Source organism: Chaetodon trifascialis, chromosome 10 (assembly GCF_039877785.1).
Source record: "Chaetodon trifascialis isolate fChaTrf1 chromosome 10, fChaTrf1.hap1, whole genome shotgun sequence".
Classification (NCBI taxonomy): Eukaryota; Metazoa; Chordata; class Actinopteri; order Chaetodontiformes; family Chaetodontidae; genus Chaetodon; species Chaetodon trifascialis.
The window spans coordinates 11231450-11255949 of NC_092065.1; the positions used below are offsets into that span (position 1 = coordinate 11231450).

Consider the following 24500-nt stretch of genomic DNA (forward strand, 5'->3'; position numbering starts at 1 on the left):
ACGCTTTTACAGAAAGATGATCACATTGTGTGTTGATACGAGATAAAATATTCAGTAACTAACGAGCTCAACTTACAGAAACTGCTGTGATGTGATGAGGCTACAAAGTTCAACTGGAGAGCCTTGATCAGCACAGTAAGGGGGGCTGACTATTTAGACCAGCCTCCTTGTTTTGCACCAGATGTCCCTGGGAGAGCCAGAGTAGCGGCTGAAGGTAGAGCAGAGTGAGCTTTTTATGTTGTCAGGATGGCCAAGTGGAGTGTGTGGCGCAGCCCTGCGATGCTGCCCCTGTGCTGGGTTGAAGCGCTGACAACATCAGGCGTGCGCTGCAGCAGCAGTATACCAGTGGTCAGACAGGCGTACTCAGAGAGCGGCAGCATTGTCAGGCCTTTCAGTGAGATTCCTGGACTCTGGAAGAATGGCGTGGCCAACTTATACAATTTCTGGAAACTGGATGGCTTCAGAAACCTTCACCGTATCATGCTGCAGAACTTCAACACGTTTGGACCTATTTACAGGTACGGATGGGAAAACAGTTTGCATAAATCTCAGAAGATTACGATTAATGCATGACTCTAATAGTCTCCTGCAGTCTGAAATAAACCACAAGCCAACAAAAGAAATGACTTTGAAGTATGTCACTACTTGTTCATGAAATATAGTTGTGACTGACAATCCACAAGGTCGTGTTCTCTAAAAGCAAGCAGCTGGTGTGGTGTTCTCACCCCGTTTTCTTCCTCTGACTTTCTGTATTTCAGAGAGAAAATAGGTTATTATGAAAGTGTAAATATCATCAATCCTGAAGATGCTGCTATCCTGTTCAAAGCAGAGGGCCATTATCCCAAAAGGCTGAAGGTGGAAGCCTGGACATCATACAGAGACTACAGGAATCGAAAATATGGAGTTTTACTAAAGTATGTGCCGTTATTATCCACATTTACCCATATAGATTCCATTTTACCAGTATTTTGACACTGATGGAACCAAGGGTGTGAGATTAAGTACCCTGATTTCCCCTCCAGGGCATTAATAAAGTTTCATCTTGTCTTAAGATTGTGCTCACTAGTTGCTTTGCTAGTGTACGTTGAAATCTGTAGAAGAAAATGGAATACCTTATAGTTTTATTTTCTCTTGATAATGTCTTTTTGCACCTTGATTAAGTGTCAGCCTTTCTGTCTGAGACCGTCAGACTACATTCTTTCGCTCACTCAATCTTTCCACAGGAATGGAGAAGACTGGAGATCAAACCGTGTGATTCTCAACAAGGAGGTAATTTCCCCAAAGGTGCTGGAAAATTTCGTGCCTTTACTGGAAGAAGTGGGCGAGGATTTTGTGGCCAGAGTTCACAAAAAGATAAAGCGGAGCGGTCAGAACAAATGGACCACTGACCTTTCTCAAGAACTCTTTAAATATGCACTGGAGTGTAAGATTGCCTTTAAGATCACTCTTGATATTATATATTGAAGTTTCATTTATTTCACGGCCTGTGTAGGCAAGTGCCCTTTTTTTGATTCACATATGTCTTTGTCTCATGTGGATTCTGTCCTACACAGCCGTGAGCTCAGTGCTGTATGGTGAGCGTTTGGGTTTGATGCTGGACTACATCGACCCTGAAGCACAGCATTTCATTGACTGCATCACCCTCATGTTCAAGACTACTTCCCCCATGCTGTACATACCTCCTGGTCTGTTGCGACAGATTGGAGCGAAGGTGTGGCGGGACCACGTGCAGGCCTGGGATGGGATCTTCAACCAAGGTAGGATTCAGAACAACCAGGATGAGCATTTAGGGGAATCATGGGGTTATTTGTTGCACTGTATATGGTGCAGTTTCTTATTTTGTTCATTTTGTCATATCAGCGGACCGTTGCATCCATAACATCTACAGGCAGTTACGTCAGGAGACCGGCACTCCAAAGAAATACCCAGGAGTGCTGGCTAGCCTGCTCATGCTGGACAAGCTGTCCATCGAAGACATCAAGGCCAGCATCACCGAGCTAATGGCCGGAGGAGTTGATACAGTGAGGAAAAAAGATCCAAAAATTTTCCAGGATATTACCTTTTTTCAGCTTCCCGAAGACTGCTTCATTCTGGTTGTGTGTTTCAGACGTCTATAACACTGCTGTGGACGCTGTATGAACTAGCGAGACACCCCAACCTCCAGGAGGAGCTGAGGGCGGAGGTGGCAGCAGCTCGGGCTGAAAGCCAGGGAGACATGCTGGAGATGCTGAGGCGGATTCCACTGGTCAAAGCGGCTTTGAAGGAAACATTGAGGTGAAAAAAGAAAGTGGCAGTGCTGGGTATAATGCTATTGAGGATACAGCAGAATATATGTGCATCATCTCCTGTGTTATTGTTAAGTCTTTCAGATCTGTGTCAATCCTTTCTCCACTAATATGTAGTTGTTCTGAAAATCAAAGCACAGTTAGTCTTTCACATAGAATTGTGACTCTATCCCTCAGGTTACACCCAGTTGCAGTCAGCTTGCAAAGATACATAGCTGAAGATATCATTATTCAAAACTACCACATCCCAGCTGGGGTAAGTTAAAAATACGATCCAGTCATGCTGTTGTATTTGAGCATTGTCATAAACTGAGCAGCCAGTTTAGCACAGCTCACCTTTTCTGTGTTTTTCTGTGTTTGTCTTCAGACTCTGGTCCAGTTAGGGCTGTATGCAATGGGCAGAGACCCCAAAGTGTTTTTTCGTCCCGAGCAGTATCAGCCCTCCCGCTGGCTGAGGACAGAGACGCACTACTTCAGGAGCCTGGGCTTCGGCTTCGGCCCCCGTCAGTGTTTAGGACGGAGAATAGCTGAGGCAGAGATGCAGATCTTCCTTATCCACGTGAGCCATACAGAGAATAAAGAGGGGTTTCGTTGTGTTCTCTGGCTCATTTACAGGACATATTAACCGTGTGCATTATCCTCTGTGTTTGCAGATGCTTGAGAACTTCAGAGTGGAGAAACAGCGCCATGTGGAAGTGCAGAGCACCTTTGAGCTCATTCTCTTACCAGAGAAGCCTATAATATTGACTTTGAAGCCTCTGAATACTGGTCGGTAACACTGAATGTGAGGCAAAGTTGTGGTGCATGATAAGCATAAGGCTGATTTCTATAGCCTGTTCTCACAGTTAATCGTAAAGGGCTTCACTAAGCACCACAAGATAAACAGTAAATAAGATGCTGATGGAGACCAAGAAAAAAATATTAGGAAAGAAAAAGCTAAAAATGTGCATGAACACATTACCTCAGTAATTCCAGAAGTAGTTAATAAAGTAAGAATATACAGTGTAAATGTTTAGTCTCTATGTATAATATATTGAAAAACCTGGAATGTACAGAACCTTTATTCCAAAGTATTTAAAAAATCCTATCTATATAAACCAGTGATGAATAAAACAATACAACTGATTCAAAATCTGCCTTGTAATATTTCGTTTTACCACATATTTTAACGTCTGAATATATTTATTGGAATGAAAAATGTGAAAATAAATATGAAAACATTAAATGTAAGAAAACTGCGTTTGTGTCTGCGTGTGTTTAGTCTGGGTCGATGCTTCACTTGTTCATTCGCAGGTCATTTTGTGGGCGTCTGCTTCCTCTGATACAATGATTCTGACACAGACCTCTGGAAGAAACAGAAACCATGTCACATACTTTATAAAATGATTACACACAGCACAGTACATGTTATGTAAAATGAAGGCTAACTGCACTCAAACTGACCGAAGGAACATTATGATGAATTGTGGTGGATGTCCGGACAAAGCCGTGCCTGTGCTCACTCAGTCTGGTCAACATTTCCTGCTTCTGTCTCCCCCATAACTTTGAGTTCTCCTCCAGCTGTAATACACTCAAACGAAAGCGAAGCATCCACTTAACCATGACCGAAAAGCTGATCTGCATTCAACATGTATCTCTTTTTTTGGGGGGGGGGGGTGCTCACCTGAGCCTCTAGTGTTTGGACTCTCGTCTCAGCTGCTTCCAGTTTGTTCAGTAAACCGAGTCTCTCCTTGAGCGGCAGTGTGTCTTTTGTCTGAAGGGGACATGACACGCAGCCTTTCAATCTGATGAGATTTTTGAACCATTTTCACACTTTGATCATTGGCTTGAATGTGTAAGAGCACCTGTGCTGCGTGCTGTGTAATCCTCTCCAGCTCCTCTCTCAGACGAGTGTTTTCTGCCACCAGGGCCGACTCTATGGCCTCCTCTCTGTGGTCTGTCTCACCTACACAGCATAAAGACATGTTCTGGCTACTGCAAATGTTTGTGTCAACACATAATGTCTGAGTCCACCTACCTCTTTGCTTTTTCACCACCAGCCTTTTGTCACCATTCTGTTTATTCTTTTCTCTGAGTTGGCTATCTAACGCTTTCTCCATCTTCTCAATGATCTGAAAAGTCAGGATGGCACAAGTGTGCAGAATATCAACCTAGCACATGTTTCTGTTATTCATGGAAAGGAAAGTGAAATCACATAGGTATGCCACTAAGTGTAGAGCTATCTGTTCACCTTTTCCTGCTGTTTCACTGTGGCCTCCAAAGTTGCCATCTTTGCTAAGCGAGTCTGGTGGCGCTGCAGATCCTCCTGCTGCTGCTGGTGAACTCTCTGAAGTTGTAGTAGCTCCTTCTCGCTGTCATTCTTCTGCACAACACACATGAAAAGAAGACAGATTTTTAAACACAACATATACATTTGACACAAATTACTTAAGTTTCTCGAACATGTCTTCTAACCTTGATCAGTTCATTCTGCAGCTGTTGGATTCTGTCCCTTTGCGAGGCAACTTTACTGGTCTCACTGGCCAGCTTGAATTTCAGAGAGGCTTCAAAAGAACAATTGTACACAGCTGCATAAATATGAGTAATGATGCATGTGTCTGTTATTTGTGCATGTGCTGTTTTTTGTTTAGCAGAAAAGGACAGCTAAGTTTATTTAAGATGAGAATTAGCATTTGATCTGTAATGCACAGATCAAATGCACGGTGGCTTTTCAAATTTAGAATGATGCACATGCCAGTTCTGAGGCTTGGACATTCAGTGATCACAGTAATGATCAAAATGCTAATCAATAAAGCTTTTGAAAATCTAATGGAGTCTCTGCTGGATGAGACTTAAATCTTGTCCCTTTGCTTTGATGCCAGCAGAGAAACCTTCAGGAACATCCTTTCACCGAGGGTCACAAACTGTCCTTCAGGAGATAAGGGATGCACTACCCACAGAGCTTATCATGGTCTGTGGCCTAAATGAGCTGGCTTATCAGAGAACGGCACAGTCTGCTTGGGAATAGACACTCACAAGGATTAGCAAGCAAGCTACCTTCCTCATCACTGCTTCATCTGCCAGTGAAATGCCCTTAAACCCATAACAACATGGACCGAGAGCTCACCAGCTGCTGACTGGATAGTAAAACTTCCTGACATTTTCACATTTGATCTCAACATTTGGTGAGCAGAAAGACTGTCAGTTACTGTTTGAACATGGGATTGGTTCAGGCTCATTTTAAGAAGGCATGCTAATGAATGGATAGTGAGTAACAAACGTTAGTGCTCTTACCTATACGGTCAGCAATCTCAGCTTTGGTCATGACGTCAATGTCTGCGTCGTCCAGCAGGTCTCGGCCAAGGTCCCGGTGCAGAGACAGATCAACACGGAGCTGGCTGTTTTCTGTCTCCAACTTCAGCACCTGCGTCCTCAGTGCTATGATGTCCTCTGCCATCTTACTCATGGCTGAACGATAGTTTTCAACCTCCTGGAGAGATGTGGACGGTCAGATTCCTGCTAGTTGCTTGAAGGAGGATTAAACAATTTAAACAATTTTCCCTCGGGGATCAATAAAGGAATGCTGATTCTGATTCTGATTCTGATATTTGTTACAGTTTGTTCAAAAAAAATATTAAACACTTTCAATGGTGTGGAGCTCATAGAGAAACACAAGCACAAAAAAGTCCCAGAAACCTGATGAGATAAAATTTGATGGTTCTATGAGATCACCACCACTAGATGTCTCTTCAGTCCCATCTTGAAGAGCTGTTGAACCCAGGATGTGGTCAACGAAACACATCTGTATCCTCAGACAATTATAACATCCCTGCAGCAAATACACATTGCATGTACGGTTTGTCACGAGGGTCACTGACTCAGAGGATGAGTGATTTCTCTTGGTTTCGGATAAACACATAACATGAGAAATGGGACACAACAGCAAGCCAAAAGACAATATTATGTCACACAGTGTGATCTCCCTGTAATCGATTGTCTAAGGTTTGGGTACAGTGAATTCATGACTCTGGCTCCTCAAATCCAAAGGGACAGTAACACCCTATCCTGTTAAGGTCTTTTGTCATGGGAGCTTTAACCAGGGATTTTGGATAAATCCTAGTTGTGCATTCACAGAGCTGCCCTCCTGTGAAAGCCTGTTTGTTGAACTGTAGAGGCAAACCTCATGCCAAATTCATGAGTGTATTTCAGCAAGAAAAAAACAACAACAAAACACTGAATTTTACAGAAATCTTTTCAAAGTTTTTTGTGTATTTTCTCTTTTCTTATCACATTCTTGATACCAAATTCCTCACTGACGTTCGCTTCCATTGGAGCTGCTTCCTGGAAACATATTGTTGCAGCGCTCTGTTATCAAGACATTTCTTTGTGTAGGACATGTGTCGTCTAGCAGCTCGTCCCCGCTCATTGTTCTCTGTTCTGTCACATTCTCCTCTATCACACTGAGGAGATAGAATTGAATGGAGACTGAGAGATGGGTCCAGCTGTATGTATGAGGAGCAGGCGATGATTAGGGGATTCCAATCTTGGACGGTGTGGTTGTGACTCCCGTGGGACAGGAGGGTGAAATCGAGCATCTAATTTGAAGGGCAGGGACGAGGTGACAATCATGACTGTAGATGAGATGGTGTCTCTGCTGGGGGGCCCAGAGGCATGATGGGAAGGATGGCTCCCCATGATGAGTCTGGAAGGCCCCATCATGTGTCAGATATAAAAAGGGAGTCTCTGCCTCTGCCTCTTGATGATTTGAGGACATCAGAGTGGTCTTGCTCTCATGCATACTGTCACTTAAAGATGATTGCATCACAGCCAGAAAAGAGCTGGTTTGGACTGTGAGAATGTGAAATTTAATTAGGCTTACAAAACAATTATCAATATGATTATGTATGTCCAGTAGTAGTGAATGTGTGCACTGTCACTATGAAATCATCACCCAGATCTCTGCCTTTCTTTCCTGTAATTTATCAAATCTACATAATTTAACATAAAATCTACATGGATGTTATTCCAGTCAATCCACAGATCTGAGCGGTGAATTTAGATAAGGTAATGAAATTATGAAGAAAACCTACCGGAGTAGTGACAGCAGGAAAATGTCAAGATATACATAAATAACACCCTCAGACCCAACACAAGTTTCACCCTCATCAATTCAATCCTCCTTGAGAGCAATCAGTCTGACGAATATTAATCTACTCGACTGTCTGCTATTTTGTCTCCCAACCGTGTGTGACGGCTTCAGCATGCTGTCCTATCTCACGGCCTCTCGTGTCACTGTTCACTAACCAAACGTGACAGTCGGGATTGTCTCACTGATCGAGTCAAGAGTTTAGGTATTGATTGTGTCTAATCACCTTAGTTTGATGGTCAGTGATCTCTGCAATGTGGGGATCATCCATGCAGCCATGCAGAGGGGGTCTAAGGTATGAACACGGGTAATAAAAATAACTGATTAGTGAAATGAATCTGTAAAAGTCTGATGATCATCACGTTAAATCCATGCTTCTCGCCCGTCTGTCCTACCGTTTATGTGGGTGGTGTACTTGATAGGTGTGGTTTATGTTTGGCTTGTTGGTCTGTGAAGCCTCCAGCCTCTCAGTAGGTCTCTGCTGGTCTCGCTGGGATGCTCTGTGGAGCTCAGTCGTTGCTCCCTTGAAAACGTGGTGGTGGTTTGGTAGGATCTTTGCCAGGGCATCACGGGATGGGAGGTCATACCCATCCTCCTGAAGCTGGAAATTGACAGGATCTTTTTTATTGACAAAATCTCCACACTGAGCCAGAAATAGTTTATGATCAATCCTTTACAATCACTCAAAGAATCAGCTTGATACATTTTTGAGTTATGATGAGAAAAGCTTATAAATGTGATTTTGAACTCTGCTACAGAGAATGATGCATTACTTCTGTTTGGGGTCTCGGAGACCACAGCTGTAAATACAATGGGTTTTCGTATGCTTTATATCAGTGATTGGTGACAGCTCTTTTTATGTGGCACTGTACCTTATGCATCCCAAAATAGTCTATTAGGAATGCTATTGTTGTATTAATGCCTCTGTTATTGGAATTTTGGGTCAAGGTGAGGACAAAATCAGGGTCTTTAACCTCTGTGGGATCTACTTCAACCAAAGCATAAATAACACCACCTTCGCCAAATGTGCAAGTCCAGTTTATGTTAAAGGGAGGGGTTATCAGCCTCCTTCACTTTCCTACATATTGTGTATAAACCTGAATGAATTTTCATTTATTGTCATTACTGTTACACATACAGCAGTGGGGTCTTCTCCCCAAAGGAGGTAAAGCCAATGTCAACAACACACAGAGGTTATATACACAACAGACACCTCCATTTTGGCACATGTTGGTTGTTAGTTGAGCAAGCAAAATGCTTAACAGTCCTCCAAATAACAATGTGGGAGCACTGCTGTGAATAGCAATGGGAACCTTAAATCTACTGTGGTTTCACAAAAAAGAAAGCTTTTATTCAAAAACATTGTAGCTGTGACCTCTCAGTACTCACTGTGCTTGTGTGGGACCTGTTCTACCTCCTCATCTCTTGAAGACAAAGGCCGTTACATCACAATGCATACAGTACCCACTCTATAACAAGAGAGCTCTTAGTCAATAGCCATAAAAGTCCTTTTATGAGCCCTGCATATACAATGTACGCTGTCAATGATTGCGGTTGCCAGGCAGCACAAATTCAAAGAAGTGACATGAAATAGAGTCATTATCTATTATCTTCCTACAGACTCTCCCTCCAGCACAAATACCTCCACACTCTCAGAGCCTACCTTTATATCTGCAGGCTTGCTGAGTGCTTTTGTCTTTTTTGAGGCCTTCATCCGGCAGAGTCCTCCTCAGAACAGTCAACACAGAACTGATGGCGGATGTGAAAGATGGAGCGCTGTCATCAAGTTCAAAACAATTGACCTGTAACCACAACACAGACCTTAGCAACTCGTACTAACAGGGGCTCCTGTTGTGTACAAAATAGTGCGGTATCAGGTTTCATATTCAGCAGAGCTCAAAGCCAAACAATGGTGCACTAACTTTTTTCATCTGCCATTTCTAAATCCCTCGTTTACAATGGGTGGCTGCAGCTCAGGAGGTAGAGCGGGTTGTCAACTAATCAGGAGGTCAGTGGGTCAATCCCCGGCTTTTCCTATCTTGTCCTTGTGCAAGATGCTGATCCCCAAATCTCTGCCGATGCTGTGTCATCAGTGTGTATGAATGGGTGAATGTGGCTTGTCTTGTAAGGTGGTAAAAGTGTCTAGAAAAGCTTTATATAAATTACTGCACTTAAGTTGAGTTTTCAAGGACTTGCAAATATAGTATTTCCATTTTATCTTCCACTACATTTTAGAGCCAAATCTTCCACTTTTAACTCCACTACTTTTACTGTATTTGAGAGTTCACTTTAACAATATAAGCAAAACACACTGCAGGTTCCTTTGTCCATGTATGCAGAGCATGTAATATTTTTTTAGTGTCAAATTAAATTCTGAATGATGGAACATTTCTACACTGTGGTGTTGCTATTTTTACTTGCGTGAAATATCTGAGTACTTCTGCTAACTTTGTGCTTTTGTATTTTGCCCTTATGAAAAACAAAATCAAATCTTGTGTTTATGCCCAAAGCAGCGTGTAATAATCAATGAAATCAAAGGGAGGTTCCTGCTCAGTAAATACCAGCCCCCACATGAATTCTGTCATAGCCTGGATAAGCACATTGATGCCGACTGAATAATGATTTCTAGGTGGCATGCTGTGCAGCACCTGTGGCTCCCACTGGGCATTTATTTCCAGCTTCACTCAGATGTCTGATGTCAAATCACTAATTCTGTGCAAAATAAACATTTCATTTGATCAAGAGGAGGTGAATTAAACTGTAAAATAACTGTTTTTGTGAAAACAAAACAAAGCATTTACAAACAAATCACGTTATATATGTATGCTAAGTGTGCAGCTATGGTTGAGAAATTTCTCCTAATTATTCAGCAGAACTAAGCATCGATAACCACAGATTGTCACAAAAAATAAATAAATCTAACTTCCATTAAGTGTCTATGTGCACCTGCTTGTGTGCAAATGTATTTGGAACCTTCAATAGCATGGATCAATAACGCTCATGCCTGGGTAGCTCATTAAGAGGCTGGAATAGACAATCATTAATGGCACAAGATCTGACTGACACTAAATGATTAAAGTGGGGGCAGGGAGGAACAGCCATCAGTGATCTGTACCTGGCACTCTTTTTACAATCCCCATACATACAGTACTTGATCTACATCTGGAAACAATGTAAAAACATGTTCTGTTGTTTACATATTTATGTTCTGTTGAATACATATGAGAGGGAAACAGTGAACTCCTGAAACCTGACAGTAATGCAGTGCATTAAACAAACTGTCCTGCCCTTTTCAGATTTGTTTTTAGCCAGCGGTAAATTGTGTTGGACACAAATCATTGTTGTGCAATGGAAAACAACTCTGAGAAAAATAAGAAAAACATACGAAACAACTTTTTTTTGCAGGTAATTCAATTAAATTCAGTACTACCAGCTATTATGTGCATGAATATCTCAGCTGCAGCCTTGCATATAAAAATCCTCTGTTCAATTCTAGATAAATATTTTCATAACTGACTGTTTTAATTCATGATAAATAATTAACTGGCTGCTTGCAGCTATGTGTTCTGCTACAAGACATAATCTCTTGTAATCCAACAAGGGAAAACCTGTACAAATGAAAACACTTCCTACAGAGTCTAATATCACATTAGCATGTATGAGATCGCCCAACAAATTTACTAAATCCTCAGAACAAAATCATTCATATTCACATGTTGTGCTTTGCAGTTGCTGCTCATTTTCAAAATGCCTCTGACCCTGTTACATATAATCAGGGGAGAGACGGAGAGGGGAATGGGATGTGTGTCCCAGTGCGTGTGGGGGGGCGTAAGTGACACAGCGTCGATCTGATCTGTGGTCAGGGCTTTCTGTAACATCATCAGAATTCAGCACACAGCCAGCAAATGGGCTCTTCATTGGAGTGACAGCTCTGAGTCCGCTGCCACACAGAGCTTCAATTAGCCTGCCAGAGCAAGGCGGCTCCCAGGAGCTTTCTCCTCATCCACCTATTCCACCTCTCCTGTCCACCACCTTTTATTTTTTCCCTTCAATCCTTCATCTGACCCAGACTTCACTCCTTTTTCACTTTTCCCACATTTGACCTCGGTATGCTCCATGTCCTTCTTTCAGGCACCATCCTCCTCAACCCTCCTGTGCTGCCGTCCACATATGACAAGCCGAGTGGAAATACTTGGAACGTGCTAATGGACACAGAGGTACAGGAGGTGATGGAAAACTGATGCCAATCGAAGCAGAAAGGAGAAAGAGATCCAAGAAAAGAGGATGTAGTAGTTTGCACAGCTGGTCTCTCTTCACCACAGGAATTCAGGGCTGTTCAGTTCCCGTTTTATGTCTGTGCTGCTGCAGTGCTGCATAATGAAGAAATAATGGGATCAGAAGAGAGAACCATAGTTACATAATTCTATTGATGTTTGATGTGGTCATCTACTGATGAAGATGGAGATGTGAATTGTCAAAGTCTATCTAAGTCTAAGAGCAGTCATCAGCATTACACTAATATGACCTACGAGGGGCTTCAGTTCACTTCAGGTTATACCATCAACTCATTCAATAACAGGAAGCACAACCTTTTGCTAGGATGGATAAACGTCGGACACTGCATTCATTGTTCTTCTCATTTCCAAATGTTAACAGATTCATGTAAGTCTCTGCCTCTCCTTATCAATGGCAGTCATGCAGTTTCACTGACAGACTTCCTCTTTTGCAGAGCTACAAATACACAGAAGTCTAACACTTTTCCATCTGAAAGTCTTCTAAACTGAGTAACTTACAATTAGTTTCCCAACATCCTAAAACCAATATGTCAACAGTCAGTAGGTAATATGATGGATGGATGCCATCCCCCTGTTAGCAAAATGCATCCCCCTTGTTAACCTCCATATAATATAAATCTCAAAATAAATGCAGTCCTAACAACAATTTACTTGAAATTTTAAATACAGTATTTTTTTATGCAAATCATTTAACTGCTACATTTGTCCTACTAACCCGATCTACATAATTGTGTTACACAATTTACAAACCAAATGATAAAAGTCCTCATTAACTGTAGAACAAAATCAAGTCTGGGGAAATTTCCTTTCAAATTCTTATTCAGTCAAATTGATAATAATTGACCTGCATTTTGGCTTTACGTGTAGTGACAATGAATTATGCAAAATTGATTTTAAACTAATTGTTGTTTTAACCAGCTGTGACTGAAATGTGTTTGTGCCACCAGGAAATGTAATTACAGGGCTCCTCTGAGAAAATGACATTTTGCTCCGTATGCCATATCTATGCCCTGTCAGCAAAATAAAATCACATCTGCAGTGAGCCGTTCTGCAAGTAGTAAGTTTTTCTTAAATAAGGCAATTGAGAGAGAGAGAGAGAGAGCGAGAGAGAGAGAGAGAGAGAGAGAGAGAGAGAGAGAGAGAGAGAGAGAGAGAGAGAGAGAGGTGTATGTCAAGGGCAACATGCAGCTCTGACTCAAGGACGTGTGAGGCTGACAGCCAATGCCTCTCCTTATGAGGTCCAGTGTGAGAGCAAAGCCAAGGATTATCAGTAAATCAACTTCTGTCAATTACGGCTATGCTGCTGTGAAACCGCAGTGCTCCATAAACAAACAGGGCATGCACGTAAAAGCAGGGTCGGCCCTGAGCGCAATGAATAATGTGGGCGAATGAGTGCATCCAAACATGCAGCTCAGAGACAGAGTGGGGGTGGAAATAAAAGTACAATATGACCTCCACATTTTAACAAACCACACGTAATCCAATCCCCAAATTATGGGAAGAAATTTAGAGAATTGTCTGGTTTATCATATTTTTGACACTAAATAGTAATATATTCTTTACTTATAATATATGGAGGTCTTGATGTGTGTTTCCAGTCACACAAGTTACACCTGACGGATCGTGAGATGATTGATTTGACACAGAGGAAGAAAAAACAATGTTCTTGTACACAAACTTGGACTCATTTTTCTTTGGGGCTCAAACACTATTATAACTATGTGAGACGTTTTGATAAAACTGCCAACGACTCACAGACATCTGAAACATGACAGACACCGGCCACACATTTTCATATGTTTTTTGTAAGTGGTCACAAGTCAAAGGGAAAGTGACAAATTACTGCACCTGTCAAATAAATGTATTGGAGTACAATATTTCCCTTTGAAATCTATGCAGCACAAGGATAAAGTAGCATAAAATAAAAAATACTCATGTACAAGTACTGTACATTTGTACTATACTTAACCCACACTTCACTCTTGATTTCACTTTTCCCACATTCCACATATCCTCCATGTTCTTCTTTCCATTAAAACCACCAACCTCCTCAATGCCTCTGTGCCGCCGTCCACATGTGATAAGCTGACTGGAAATACCTGGAACGTGCTAATGGACACAGAGATACAAGGGGTGTTGGAAAACAGATGCCAAGTGAAGCAGAAAGGAGAAAGAAAACTGAGAAAAGAGGATGTAGTGGTTTACACAGCTGGTCTCTCCTCACCACAGGAATTCAGTGCTGTTCAGTTCCTGTTTGTTTTTGTGTTTTCCTGTGCTGACGTACAAGTACTGTACATTTGTACTGGAGTAAATCAACTTATGCATTCCAGTGTAAGATGTTCAAATTGGAGATTAGAGTTTTTTGTAGTAGACTGAGGCAGCCTGCACTTCAAACACATTTTTGAATACATCGCAGCTTTTGGGGGAAACAAGAAAGTCTGCAGCTTATGAAGGCCATTGAAGATCTAATGTTTACTGTATTCTAATTAATGTGAATTCCCTGAACATAATCAAACATGCATGGGAAGTATGACTATGCCTCAGGGGACGAGGAAGCAATCTAAACCAGCCCTAAAGCTTTGCCAACGGCAGGCTGGTATCCGTGTCGCAGTGAGTCGCAGCACAGCAAGTATCAGTGACTGCTTTTCCCCGCTGGCTCGACATGACCTTTCCAAAATGCTATACAACTGAAGCTTAATGACTAACACACCAGTTGACATTTACCCAAGCCAGCTTACTGCTGAATAGTTCAGAGCAACATCAAAACACTAACATTGCTTGTGCCCAAAAGGGACCCACAAGAGTGACAGGTATGAGATATGTATGAAACTTATCATAACAACTGCGTATGAAACAAACTATAACTTTTAAATTGGTTTTGTAAAAGTCATACTGGGTAGCTAGAACAACAATGGTCTGGCAAAACCAAGCAAATCCAACTGAATTACGTATCTTAGCTTAAAATTAAAGCATGCCACATCGAGTCTGAGGCAGTGAAAAGGGCATGAAGATTGATGAGGGAGTCGTAGGTGTGCCTGTTCTGTAATGCATCATTCCTATTTTGGCAGCACTGTCAATGGGATTGAATTTATATCAGAGGCCAGACAAGTGATGCAATGATGTCAACACCCAGCCACACACCTCTTCCAGAAAATGCCAGTCTGAGGTCAGACAAGTCAACTGATGCGATTACAAAAGCTTAGAGGAAAACACCAACTCCCAGCCCAAATCCTGTCAGGAGATGGATATCTTGAGAACGCTTTGTTCCTGAAAGCCAGTGGTCTGCATCTAGATTATCTCAGTATGGGAGAACAGGTCAGTGGAACAGCTGCCATTGCAAAAAGGGTCAATGGACCCAAATGATGACCACATAAATTGTTCCCATTCCAGTGTGTACATTACTGTGGGGAAGATGGCTATTTAGAGTGCTGTTTGGTATGTGTTCATCAGTCATAGTGTCTTTGCAGCCTTGGATAAGACCATTTATCATGTGTAGAAAGGAATTAATGGGATTAGTCAGGGGTCCATCAGGGGGTTAAAGACTTACATTAGCTTCATATCGACCGAGGCAAGCAAAGGCACTGTGGGTTGATGGGATATTGTGCATTTTATGTAGCTCATTTAAATTTCTAAAATCAGATAAGAATGCGGAATAGAGAAGTTAACCCTTCAACCCTTTTTTGTGCAGGACAATGCTCTGATCTTAAATGACCAGGGAGGGCTAATCAGCAGGATTTCATGATGGCCAGCCTTGTATAGATGAACAGATGATGGGCCATTAGCTGGAGCTGAGCTGATACAAGACAAGCTAAACAATAGCTGACACCAGTGGAACAGCTTCATTGTGAAGCAACAGCCCAGCACATCTGTATTCAGAGGCGATTGTGAGGTTAGACATTCAGCTGAGGTGGGAATAACAGAATAGCTTTAAATCTGTTCTACACGGTCTGTTCCAGCTGCACAGTATAGATACGGGCCCCTGCACAGCACTTCAAACAGAGCAGCCCAGCCCATCCTGCACACCAGACAGGAGCCAAGGAGCTCCCTGCATCCCCACCCCGCCTTTATCAGAGAACAACAGGAGAACGAGGTAAACAGCTGAGGAATTAGCAGTAAATAAGAGCGGTCTTAACGTCTCTGCTGTGTCTTACATGTGGAACCGTGAATGACAGTGAGTACGTATGAGGTTCCTTTTTGTATTTTGGTTTCAGATTTTGTATTAGAGACACTGATTAAGATTTTTCAGTGTGCCGTTTTCTTGCTCACGTCAAATGATAATAATGAACACGTGCTTGGGGCTCTTCCATATAACAGCTATCAGAACCTTGGCTTATGATGACCCTCAGTGTTCAAGGTCTCTAAAGCTCTCAGCTCTTGTATTAAGACTCAGACTGAACCGCCCACATTCATGGTCCCCCCTCCCACACAGCCTTTCTTTCTGCTTTTGCCTGTCAAGGCCAGCTTCTATCGCGTCGGTTTCAGTCCAACACTTGTGTATACTGGACAGCGCCCATTGCCTGTTGGCCTTGTTGATTACATTATCTACAGAATGTTTTCAATTTCAGGAAAGAATGAACTAATGGAAAAAAACACAAATGGCAAATCGCAGCAGCATGGGAGAAAGGGATTTATGACAAAAGACAGAAGCCAGACATTCAAGGTTGTGGAGTCATAATATTTAGAAGAACGTATTCCATGTAAGAAGAACTTAATGTCAACTAAATTAGCCAACTTCAGTCTAAATTGTGTTAGATATTAGCGTTCTGCATCTGGAAAACAGAACATCGTCTCTGGACAATGTATCTGTGATGGTCAAAGTAATCGAAATAAAACCAGATGATTACCATCCACACCTCACAGTGACAAAACGAAGCCACTAGATGTCACTGTGGCCCCATTTCATCCCCCGTCAGCTGGTAGATGAAGAGCAACCTCTGTGTGTGAGAAGTGCTGAGAGACTGCCTCTGTACTGCAATGCTCTCTGCTGTGTCTAAACTGCACAGCTGCAATTTGTGGAAAGTGTCTGTAAAGCTATTACTATTCAGGACCAGTTCCACACATCCACTCCTGTCCCTCTGTCTGCAATACTCTCAAACCACAACAGTGCCCGGCGGCAGGGGGCTCGGAAATTACTGTACTGCTGCAGCTCTGCTGGAGCAGGACTGCATACATTATGCTGCATCTGACCCTGGGGTCCTGCCTGCAGGGAGTACATAGCCCCGCCAATAAAAAATACATAAAGGATTTCACACATTCTTACTGTTATTATTAAAATAATTGCAGCGGCAATGATGCCTGGACACCAGTTTGACAATCATATACATGACAATCATACAATTCTGACTGGCATGATGTGTAAAGTTGATGTTATTTTAGCTAGCAACAGATGGGGTGATAGATGATTAAAGCAGAGAGAAAACAGGTAACAGAAAAAAAAATAACAAAAAACACTCACAAAGGAGAACATTTATCGCTATACTCCTTATCCCGTTCCTCTCTTTGCTTCCCTCCTTTTTCTCTACACCTTTCAGTCACACAACACAAAAAGGCAGAGTGGAAATATTCATGTCCAGCAGATCTACCTGACTGCTGCTATCCAGTTTCTGTTTGTTCTGACTGATGGGGGAAAAAGTAATCAGATTCTTTTCAGGGCAGCCATTGCACAAAATCAATACTATATAAGGAGGCCTGATGAATTTGAAATTTGTACTCAGAGCGGATATTGATCAGTCTCAGTCAAAAGACTTCTGAAAGCCCATGTAGATTTATAATCAATATGTAGTTTAAAACACATAACTCTACTATTACAAATCTAATACCAGTGAAGAGAAAGTATGTGAGTAACATCAACATTAATCTATTCATCTGTCTATCTATTTTGATTAACGTAAACTGATCATAGTGTGATGTCGAATGTGCCAAGCAGAGGTGCCATAACTTTCATGTTGTCCAGATCAAATTAAGGACACACAGACTCACAGAGAGTCAGGCTGGGCGTGGTGCTCTTGCCTGTGAGGGTCAATATGAGTGAAGGACCCCACCTCCTGGTGTGCCTGAAGGAGGAAACATGGCATGGAGCACTCAGTAGAGATTCTGGATATTTAAAACCATCACATGCATTACCCCTTCTATTAGAGCTATCAGCGTCTTCAATAAGATATCAGAGAAACAAACAATAATCTGATTAAGAAATAATTCCATATTAGTTTCAGTGGTTATGTACCCTTGATAGGCTTGAAATGAAATACTCATAATGCCTGACCTAACATGGCGGTCTGGCAGGCAGAGCCTCTATCATGTGTGATTGAAAGTATCTCTGTCCAGTCTTCCTGTGGCTCATCAAAATGAGAGCTGTGTGCTGGAAGGTATTCTCCAGACTCCTATCTAATATCATTAGGGGCGGATATACATCGCCTGGTATAATCCAGCTGTTCCCCACAATTACATTTTAGCCTCTTAGACCTATCTGACCCAAGTTCATTGCAATAGTGCTTTCCGGGCATGACTTAATGATTGAGTTACTGGCTGGGAAAGAGAGTCTAGTAAAAATACTTATGAGCCTTAATCATATGAAATTCAGCTTTACAAATTATCTTACTTTAATTAAAGACCAAAAACAGCTCATGTCAGCCTATTTTAATTATCTATCAAGTCATTATTGTCATATTACTAACAGCTCTGAAATTGCTTTACATCCTCAGTAATTGTTCATAGCTTTACTTATCACACAAGATGTAGAGCTGCAAAAGAGTCAAGATTTTTCAGAACAATTGTACTATTTTCCCTGTGTTTAGCTGGTAACATACATACAATTACACCATAAAAATACCATTTTAATGCACTATATTAGAAGCCCTCTACAGGGAGTCAGATAAAAGTTTAAAAACTGGAGCACAAGAGATGTATTTATGTAAATAAACATAGTATATGACATTTATAGAAATCAGCCCAGGCAGCAGGATGAGGCTGCAAACATCTCAGAGACAGACTCTAGCCAGACTCTGTTCTGTATCTTGCAATTTGAATGTTGGCTCACAAATGGATTCATTCATTAACCTGGCATCTGGAGGCCATCTAATAAGCAGACTTTTCCTTGAAGCACAACTCCAATCTGTCTCTCGGAAATGAGGGTGCTGAACTGCGATGAGCACTGAGGACATGTAGTCTGTGCCTGGGCGTGTTTGAGAAAGAAGGGAGAGGGTCACTAAGGAAATGCAAGGCACTAAGCTATGCGTAGTCACACAGTCCTGTCTGCCTTCTTAACATCTGTTTGTTCGGCTTGTCTGAGCCACCTGCCCACTGACACCTGAATAATGCTGTGGGGGGTTTACTCTGTGTTCTACCAAATACTGATTAAATGGGCTATTGAACCTTTCGATCTTTCCGGTCAGGCCAGCTCCATCTAAAGATGGACTGGTAATTTATGGTGTTGTAGCCTCTAACACACCAATCTTCTGCCTCAGCACAGGGCCGTAGTGAGACCAGCTGCAGAGATAGCAGCTGTCAGAGTGCTGCAGCCATGATGTGTCTCTCCTTCCAGCAGCAGGCAACTAGTTGCAGCAAAGCCCCCCGTCGCTGTCCATGGTGCTGAGGAGAACAAAAGCATCAAAGCGGGAGCTCTCCTCCTCGCTCCTCTCGTAAGGGGAGGGGCCGAGCTGTGAAGAGGGAGGCACCATGTGTACTTGATTCAATTAGGCAGTCTGTGAGGCCTCCCCTGGGAGCAGGCTGCAAAGAAGGGGGCTGCAGGCCTGTCTGACAAAGACGTTCAGCCCAACCCTTTGCCCCTACTGAATCCACCTCATTAGTCAGCCGAGTAAGTGTTGATCATCTCAAACTGTGTCCTCACCACACAGCAGCACGGGGAGGGAAAGATCTTCCTCTGACTCTTTGAGAGAGCTGAAGACTGACAGATTAAAAACATGTACCCTTGTTAGGATGCGCTGGTGAGTATTTACACTGCAGAGCTTTGCAAACTGAAGAGGACAAAACCCCTTTCTTGTGCATTTTGTGTATACTGTCCTTTGTTTATCGTGTATTTAGCAATTATGTTAGCCAGTTAAAATTACTTTTCTGCAAAAAAAATATTCTATGCTTCTTCCTGTCCATAGTAGTTGATCCACTGCAGCACAAGCGGAAATTGACACGGCAGTGAGAACATAGCAGAGGAAATATCTCTGTCAGTCCAAACTGTGTGTGAGCATCAATAGAAAGCATATCTCCTGGCAAACATCTGTCATATCCACTATCTGACTCACACCACTGCAAGTCCTGCATGTTTCAAAGTTTGCTCTGTATCAGAGAGAATAAGCAGAGTATTTAGCTTGTTTGAATGTCAGACGGATAAATACGGTGCAGCTGCATTAGTATTCATTTTCCGTTCTGCCGATCCTTTGAAATACAGCAGATGTCTGTGTTTCTGTGTTTGCACGCTGTCAGAGTTGCTCAGAAGCAATGGTGGGAAAAGAGTCGAAAATGGAAACATCTGCTTGGTCTGCTTTAATCAGTGCCACGCCATATCTGCCAACTCCAATCTGTTCAAAAACATTTTCAAGGTCACTATATAGAGATGCAAAATGGGGCAAACTGCAAAAATCGTTAATTACTTTGTTTAAGGTATGTTTTGAAGTTGAAACTCAAAGTATTCAGATAGGACCACAATGTGATCTGGTGTTTGATCTGTCAGGAGACTTTTGGTTTTCATGACTGTATTGGCCACCATGCAACAAATCAACTCAAGCTATTTTCTTTTAATCAAATTCTGAAACTACCAGTGTGCTATTGTCATCACAGATGAACAAAAACCAAATCCAGGCCCTGGTCTGTTCAGCCACACTCACATCCACAAACAGGCCCACCAAGCTGCAGTCTGACAGTCACACCTGCTGTGCTCTGGGACCACTTGGCTATTTCAGCAATCATTGCCATCATAGGAACCCGAGATAATTACAGAGCTTCCACCCACCAGGCTGGCCTGCTTCGCTAAAACTGTATTGCTCCAGTGCAGCAATAACACTTGTCTAAATGAATGCACGGCACTTTACTGCACGACTGACAGCGCCCATTTATTCTGCCGTCCAACTGGAAAGAAAAAACAAATTAATTTGGCACTTAAGGCCCCCACCCCTGTGAATAATGTATCACCGTTCCCTCAAACCGCAGCCCCCACCCCCAAATCACCACCATTATTCATCCTCTTTTTATGATTCCCAGTTTTAGGTAACACCACTGTTAAAGAGTCTTCCATCAAAGCCTTTTCCATTTGTACAGAAAGATGAATCACTGCTGATTGATCTCAGTTTGTTCTAATCAGCATTGCCATTTATTTTAAATAATTGTTACATTTCTCTAAAACAAGTATTTATTCACCATCTCTCCCATTAAACACAGCGGAAAATGTCCATCTGTCACACCAAAAAAAAAAACCAACAAAAAAAAAACCACACACTGATTGATCTACACATTTTCACTAAGAGCTTCATCTTCCCATGGAGTCCGTATCAGGTTCATGGTACAATTGTTTGCTAGCCGTAGTCTCTTTGTTCACTTCACACTGTCTAGTTTATGGTCTGGGTGTCAGAATAACAGCTCTCTAACAATTATCACTTGTGCACCCAGATCCCAGTAACACCTCTCCTCCTCCCCTAGGGGGAGGACAGACGCTGGGCTTTACACTCTCTTGTGCCCCATTATATTTATGCAAATCAACTAAAATCAGGGGAAATCAGGGGGCATCCTTTCCTGTTAGTGCTAATTAGCAATGAATGCGCTATTGTATACATTATGCATGAAGTCCCCCTCTATGCAGCTATACATTATGACCTTGAGCACAAGGCCAAGTTTGGATTGCAACTCTTCATTTTCTACAGTTTAGCAGAGATTAAAGGAACTCAGCCAAACAGTGACAGATTCTCTACAGATCTGCCATCCTTTGCAACATAAAGCTGAAGTGACAGTCAATGGGAAAACCTTTTGAGAATCATTGTCCAGGAACATAATGCTTATGAGCATAACACACAAGAGAGCCATCCTGGCTGCAAGGAGATCTATTAATATCATATGGCTACAGCTTGCCAATGAATCAGGCCATAAAGGAGCCAAACAGCAGGACCGAGACAGATCGGGTACAAAGGTGGTGAGAGACATCACATCCAAGATTACCACTCTGCTCCTGAAAGCTAGAGAATGGTATTTTCTCAGATCCCATAAAAGGGGCTGCACTGAGATAGAAATGTTGAAAAGCAATTATTAAAGAGCAATAAAGTATGTTTAGTACCCTCTCCAGGCAAGAGGTGCACATATTTTTTTAGTAACTGAGCTGAGAAGTGAGGCCAGTGGCTCCACAAATATCTGGGGGGCTCCATGTGAAAAGAAATTAAAGGAAAACTGACTTATTGCAAAGTAGACATGAATATGTGCTTTGTTATTGTTTCAGAAAGCAAATCCTGTTTTTTTAATTGGATCCGAGGTTGGTGACTGAGCTTCAAGGCAGTGTGGTTTGTAGCAAGGACAAAACGAAAACAGGGATAACAGGATAATCTGGATCTCTGTTTGCCAAACAAGGTAATTTCAATGATATGTTTATTATCAATTATATGTTTATGAGCTCATAGTTAGAGGCGGTGTGTACTGGATTGCATTATACCAAGAGGCGTTTCTAAGTTCTTTGTCCTTAACATATATGAGGAAGGCAGAATATTAGAAACACCTCTCACACCAACACTAACTATGATATAAAACATGTAATTTAACCAAAACCTCTACCATAGTGTCAACAAAACATCTTCAGTCAGTGCAGATTTTTTCTGACAGAACAAAATATCATTGCAGAGGTAAGACGATATCAGTGTTTTGACTGGCTGTGACAGGACTCAGCTCAGACTAAATGAGACATGTTGCTGACAGCTGAATGCAATAAGAAACACAAAGGCTGGCTGTGTCATGAAGACACATTTCAATCTTGTTATAACATCACATCAGATAGTGAAATAAAGCTGTGCAAAAGTAAGTATTAACAAGTGAAGCATGAGCAATTAAGCTCTCCACTCACCCTCGGGGGGGCTTCTCCACCTTCATCCCTTTCTGCCCTGTTTCTGAGGTCAGCTTCCTGTATAGCTCCTGGTGGAAGAGCGTTGTGGATCTGCAGACACTGTAAACCACTTGGCCCTGCTGGGAGGATTCAGGGCATATTAATAACTGTGTAAACATTCCTGATTTTGCTACAGTTTAGTTTTGCATTTTCTCCCTGTACCTGTTTGATTTTAGACCCCCTGTTACCAGTAGCTGGGGAGAAGTACTCAAACGTCAGAGCAGCAGCTCCAGTAAACATGGTAGCACAGTCTCGTTACAGAAAAAGAAAGCTGTGCTTCCACACAGGCGGCATCTCGAGGGAAAAAACCTGAGAGACCTGGGAAACACAGAGGCGGATCACAGCAACACACAACAAAGACTCAATGTTGCTTCAGGAAATTATCTGCATTCATCAAAAATTAAAACATACTTTGAATCCATCTTTGGTCTGCTGTGAATCTATATTAAGCACAGCTTGTCCCTGGGTTCATAATGAGTCGCTGGGCGGGAATGGGAGGACATGATGATCAACAGTTGGCACAGCGAGGCTGATCCCAGCAGGCAGTGCTGTTGTGGCATAGCTGGGGTGAGAACGTGCCCAGCACCTGGCTGGTGCCCTGAGGGGAGCTGGCAGATGGTATTGACGCTGGGGTGTGCATCCTCATACCGACTACGACTAAGCCGCACTCCCAGGGAGAGAACGCAAAGAAAGAGAGTACCTGCAAGGGAGGACAGGAAGTGCTGCCAAACAGAGGGGGGGTCGGGCAAAGGGACTCCAATGGACTGCGCTGGAGAGGGGCTTGAAGGGTCACAATATGCCCCCGGCAGACAGATGTTTCTGCTCATTAGAGCTTATAAAGCAGGACTGTGTACTTTGTGCAACAACTGAATTATTTATGTCTGTAATGTCTGCATCTTTCCATAACCTGTCTCTAACCCTGTTTCAGTATTTTCTGGCTCCATGCTACTATGTATAGGTGCAGCTCATGCTGGACACACATTTCAGCCTGCTTCGATGCGTCTATATGTTCTGCCAGGCTGAGCACTGTTTAGAAACACACAGAGACTGCCAAGAGTGTCATTTACACACCGCCTGATGAGTGCCTATCCATGGGGACCTTTGAGCTTCAAATGTCATTGGCTGAGGCTCCTCGGAGCGCACACAAAGGTCACCAGTGACAACGGCTCCAGAGATCCTTATTGATTCCCAATCTACCACATTATTCCCGACAATTACAGATGGAACAGAAATTCTAATCATGGAAATACATTCAGTGCGAGGGTGCATCTGGAATTGTAATGTAGTGCCAATACGTGTATGGTAATTCAGTCTAAGGTCAGGGGTTCCTCTTAGTGAGCACTTGAGCATTTTCCCACTGGTGCATCAACACGTGTTGTGATTTAATGATAATATTTAGACTTTTAATGTTACTATTAAATATCTGACATCTGCCAAAACAATTAAAGTTTAATTCAAGGCAATTTTTAATGTTGAAATTGGTGATATACAAATATCTTTTGAGAGAAAGAAACATCCCAGGCTGTCTGACTGTCTGCATAACTAGAATATAGAATAGAGAAGTAAACAGCCAACATGTAGCTAAAAATCACAATTATTTTTCTATTGTTTCTGTTATGAAGACACTTTTTGTCACCCACTTGAACGCCAGAGTGCACCTTTGATGAAAAACGCTTCAGCACACGATCGCTCTGACAGCAAACAGAAGC

General features: G+C 42.3%; 2 protein-coding genes across 5 annotated transcripts; one reads left to right on the top strand and one right to left on the bottom strand.

Annotated features, from left to right (window-relative positions):
- The first annotated feature begins 72 nt into the window (after window positions 1-72).
- Window positions 73-3481, top strand: cyp11a1.2 (cytochrome P450 family 11 subfamily A member 1, tandem duplicate 2). Its single transcript, XM_070971797.1, has 9 exons — window positions 73-518; window positions 759-914; window positions 1224-1423; window positions 1554-1757; window positions 1861-2021; window positions 2108-2274; window positions 2463-2541; window positions 2653-2844; window positions 2939-3481. The coding sequence occupies exons 1-9, from the start codon at window positions 247-249 to the stop codon at window positions 3059-3061; spliced, it is 1554 nt and encodes a 517-aa protein (XP_070827898.1). The 5' UTR covers window positions 73-246; the 3' UTR covers window positions 3062-3481.
- Window positions 3330-23235, bottom strand: ccdc33 (coiled-coil domain containing 33). Of its 4 annotated transcripts, none has more exons than XM_070971799.1 (13): window positions 23203-23235; window positions 22954-23109; window positions 22753-22871; window positions 9074-9212; window positions 7806-8011; window positions 7637-7700; window positions 5559-5754; window positions 4740-4828; window positions 4516-4647; window positions 4130-4396; window positions 3949-4038; window positions 3729-3845; window positions 3330-3630 (listed from the first exon to the last, which is right to left on the bottom strand). In XM_070971799.1, exons 4-13 carry the CDS (start codon window positions 9122-9124, stop codon window positions 3580-3582), a joined length of 1263 nt encoding a protein of 420 aa, XP_070827900.1. In that variant the 5' UTR covers window positions 9125-9212; window positions 22753-22871; window positions 22954-23109; window positions 23203-23235; the 3' UTR covers window positions 3330-3579. The 4 variants fall into 4 exon arrangements, 3 of the variants coding, with proteins under 3 accessions (XP_070827900.1, XP_070827901.1, XP_070827899.1); XR_011602530.1 differs by lacking the exon at window positions 23203-23235 and having other exon boundaries at window positions 3331-3630; window positions 3729-3855; window positions 4130-4230; window positions 4303-4396; window positions 22954-23177; XM_070971800.1 differs by lacking the exon at window positions 23203-23235 and having other exon boundaries at window positions 3356-3630; window positions 4130-4230; window positions 4303-4396; window positions 22954-23177.
- Between the last annotated feature and the right edge of the window lie 1265 nt (window positions 23236-24500).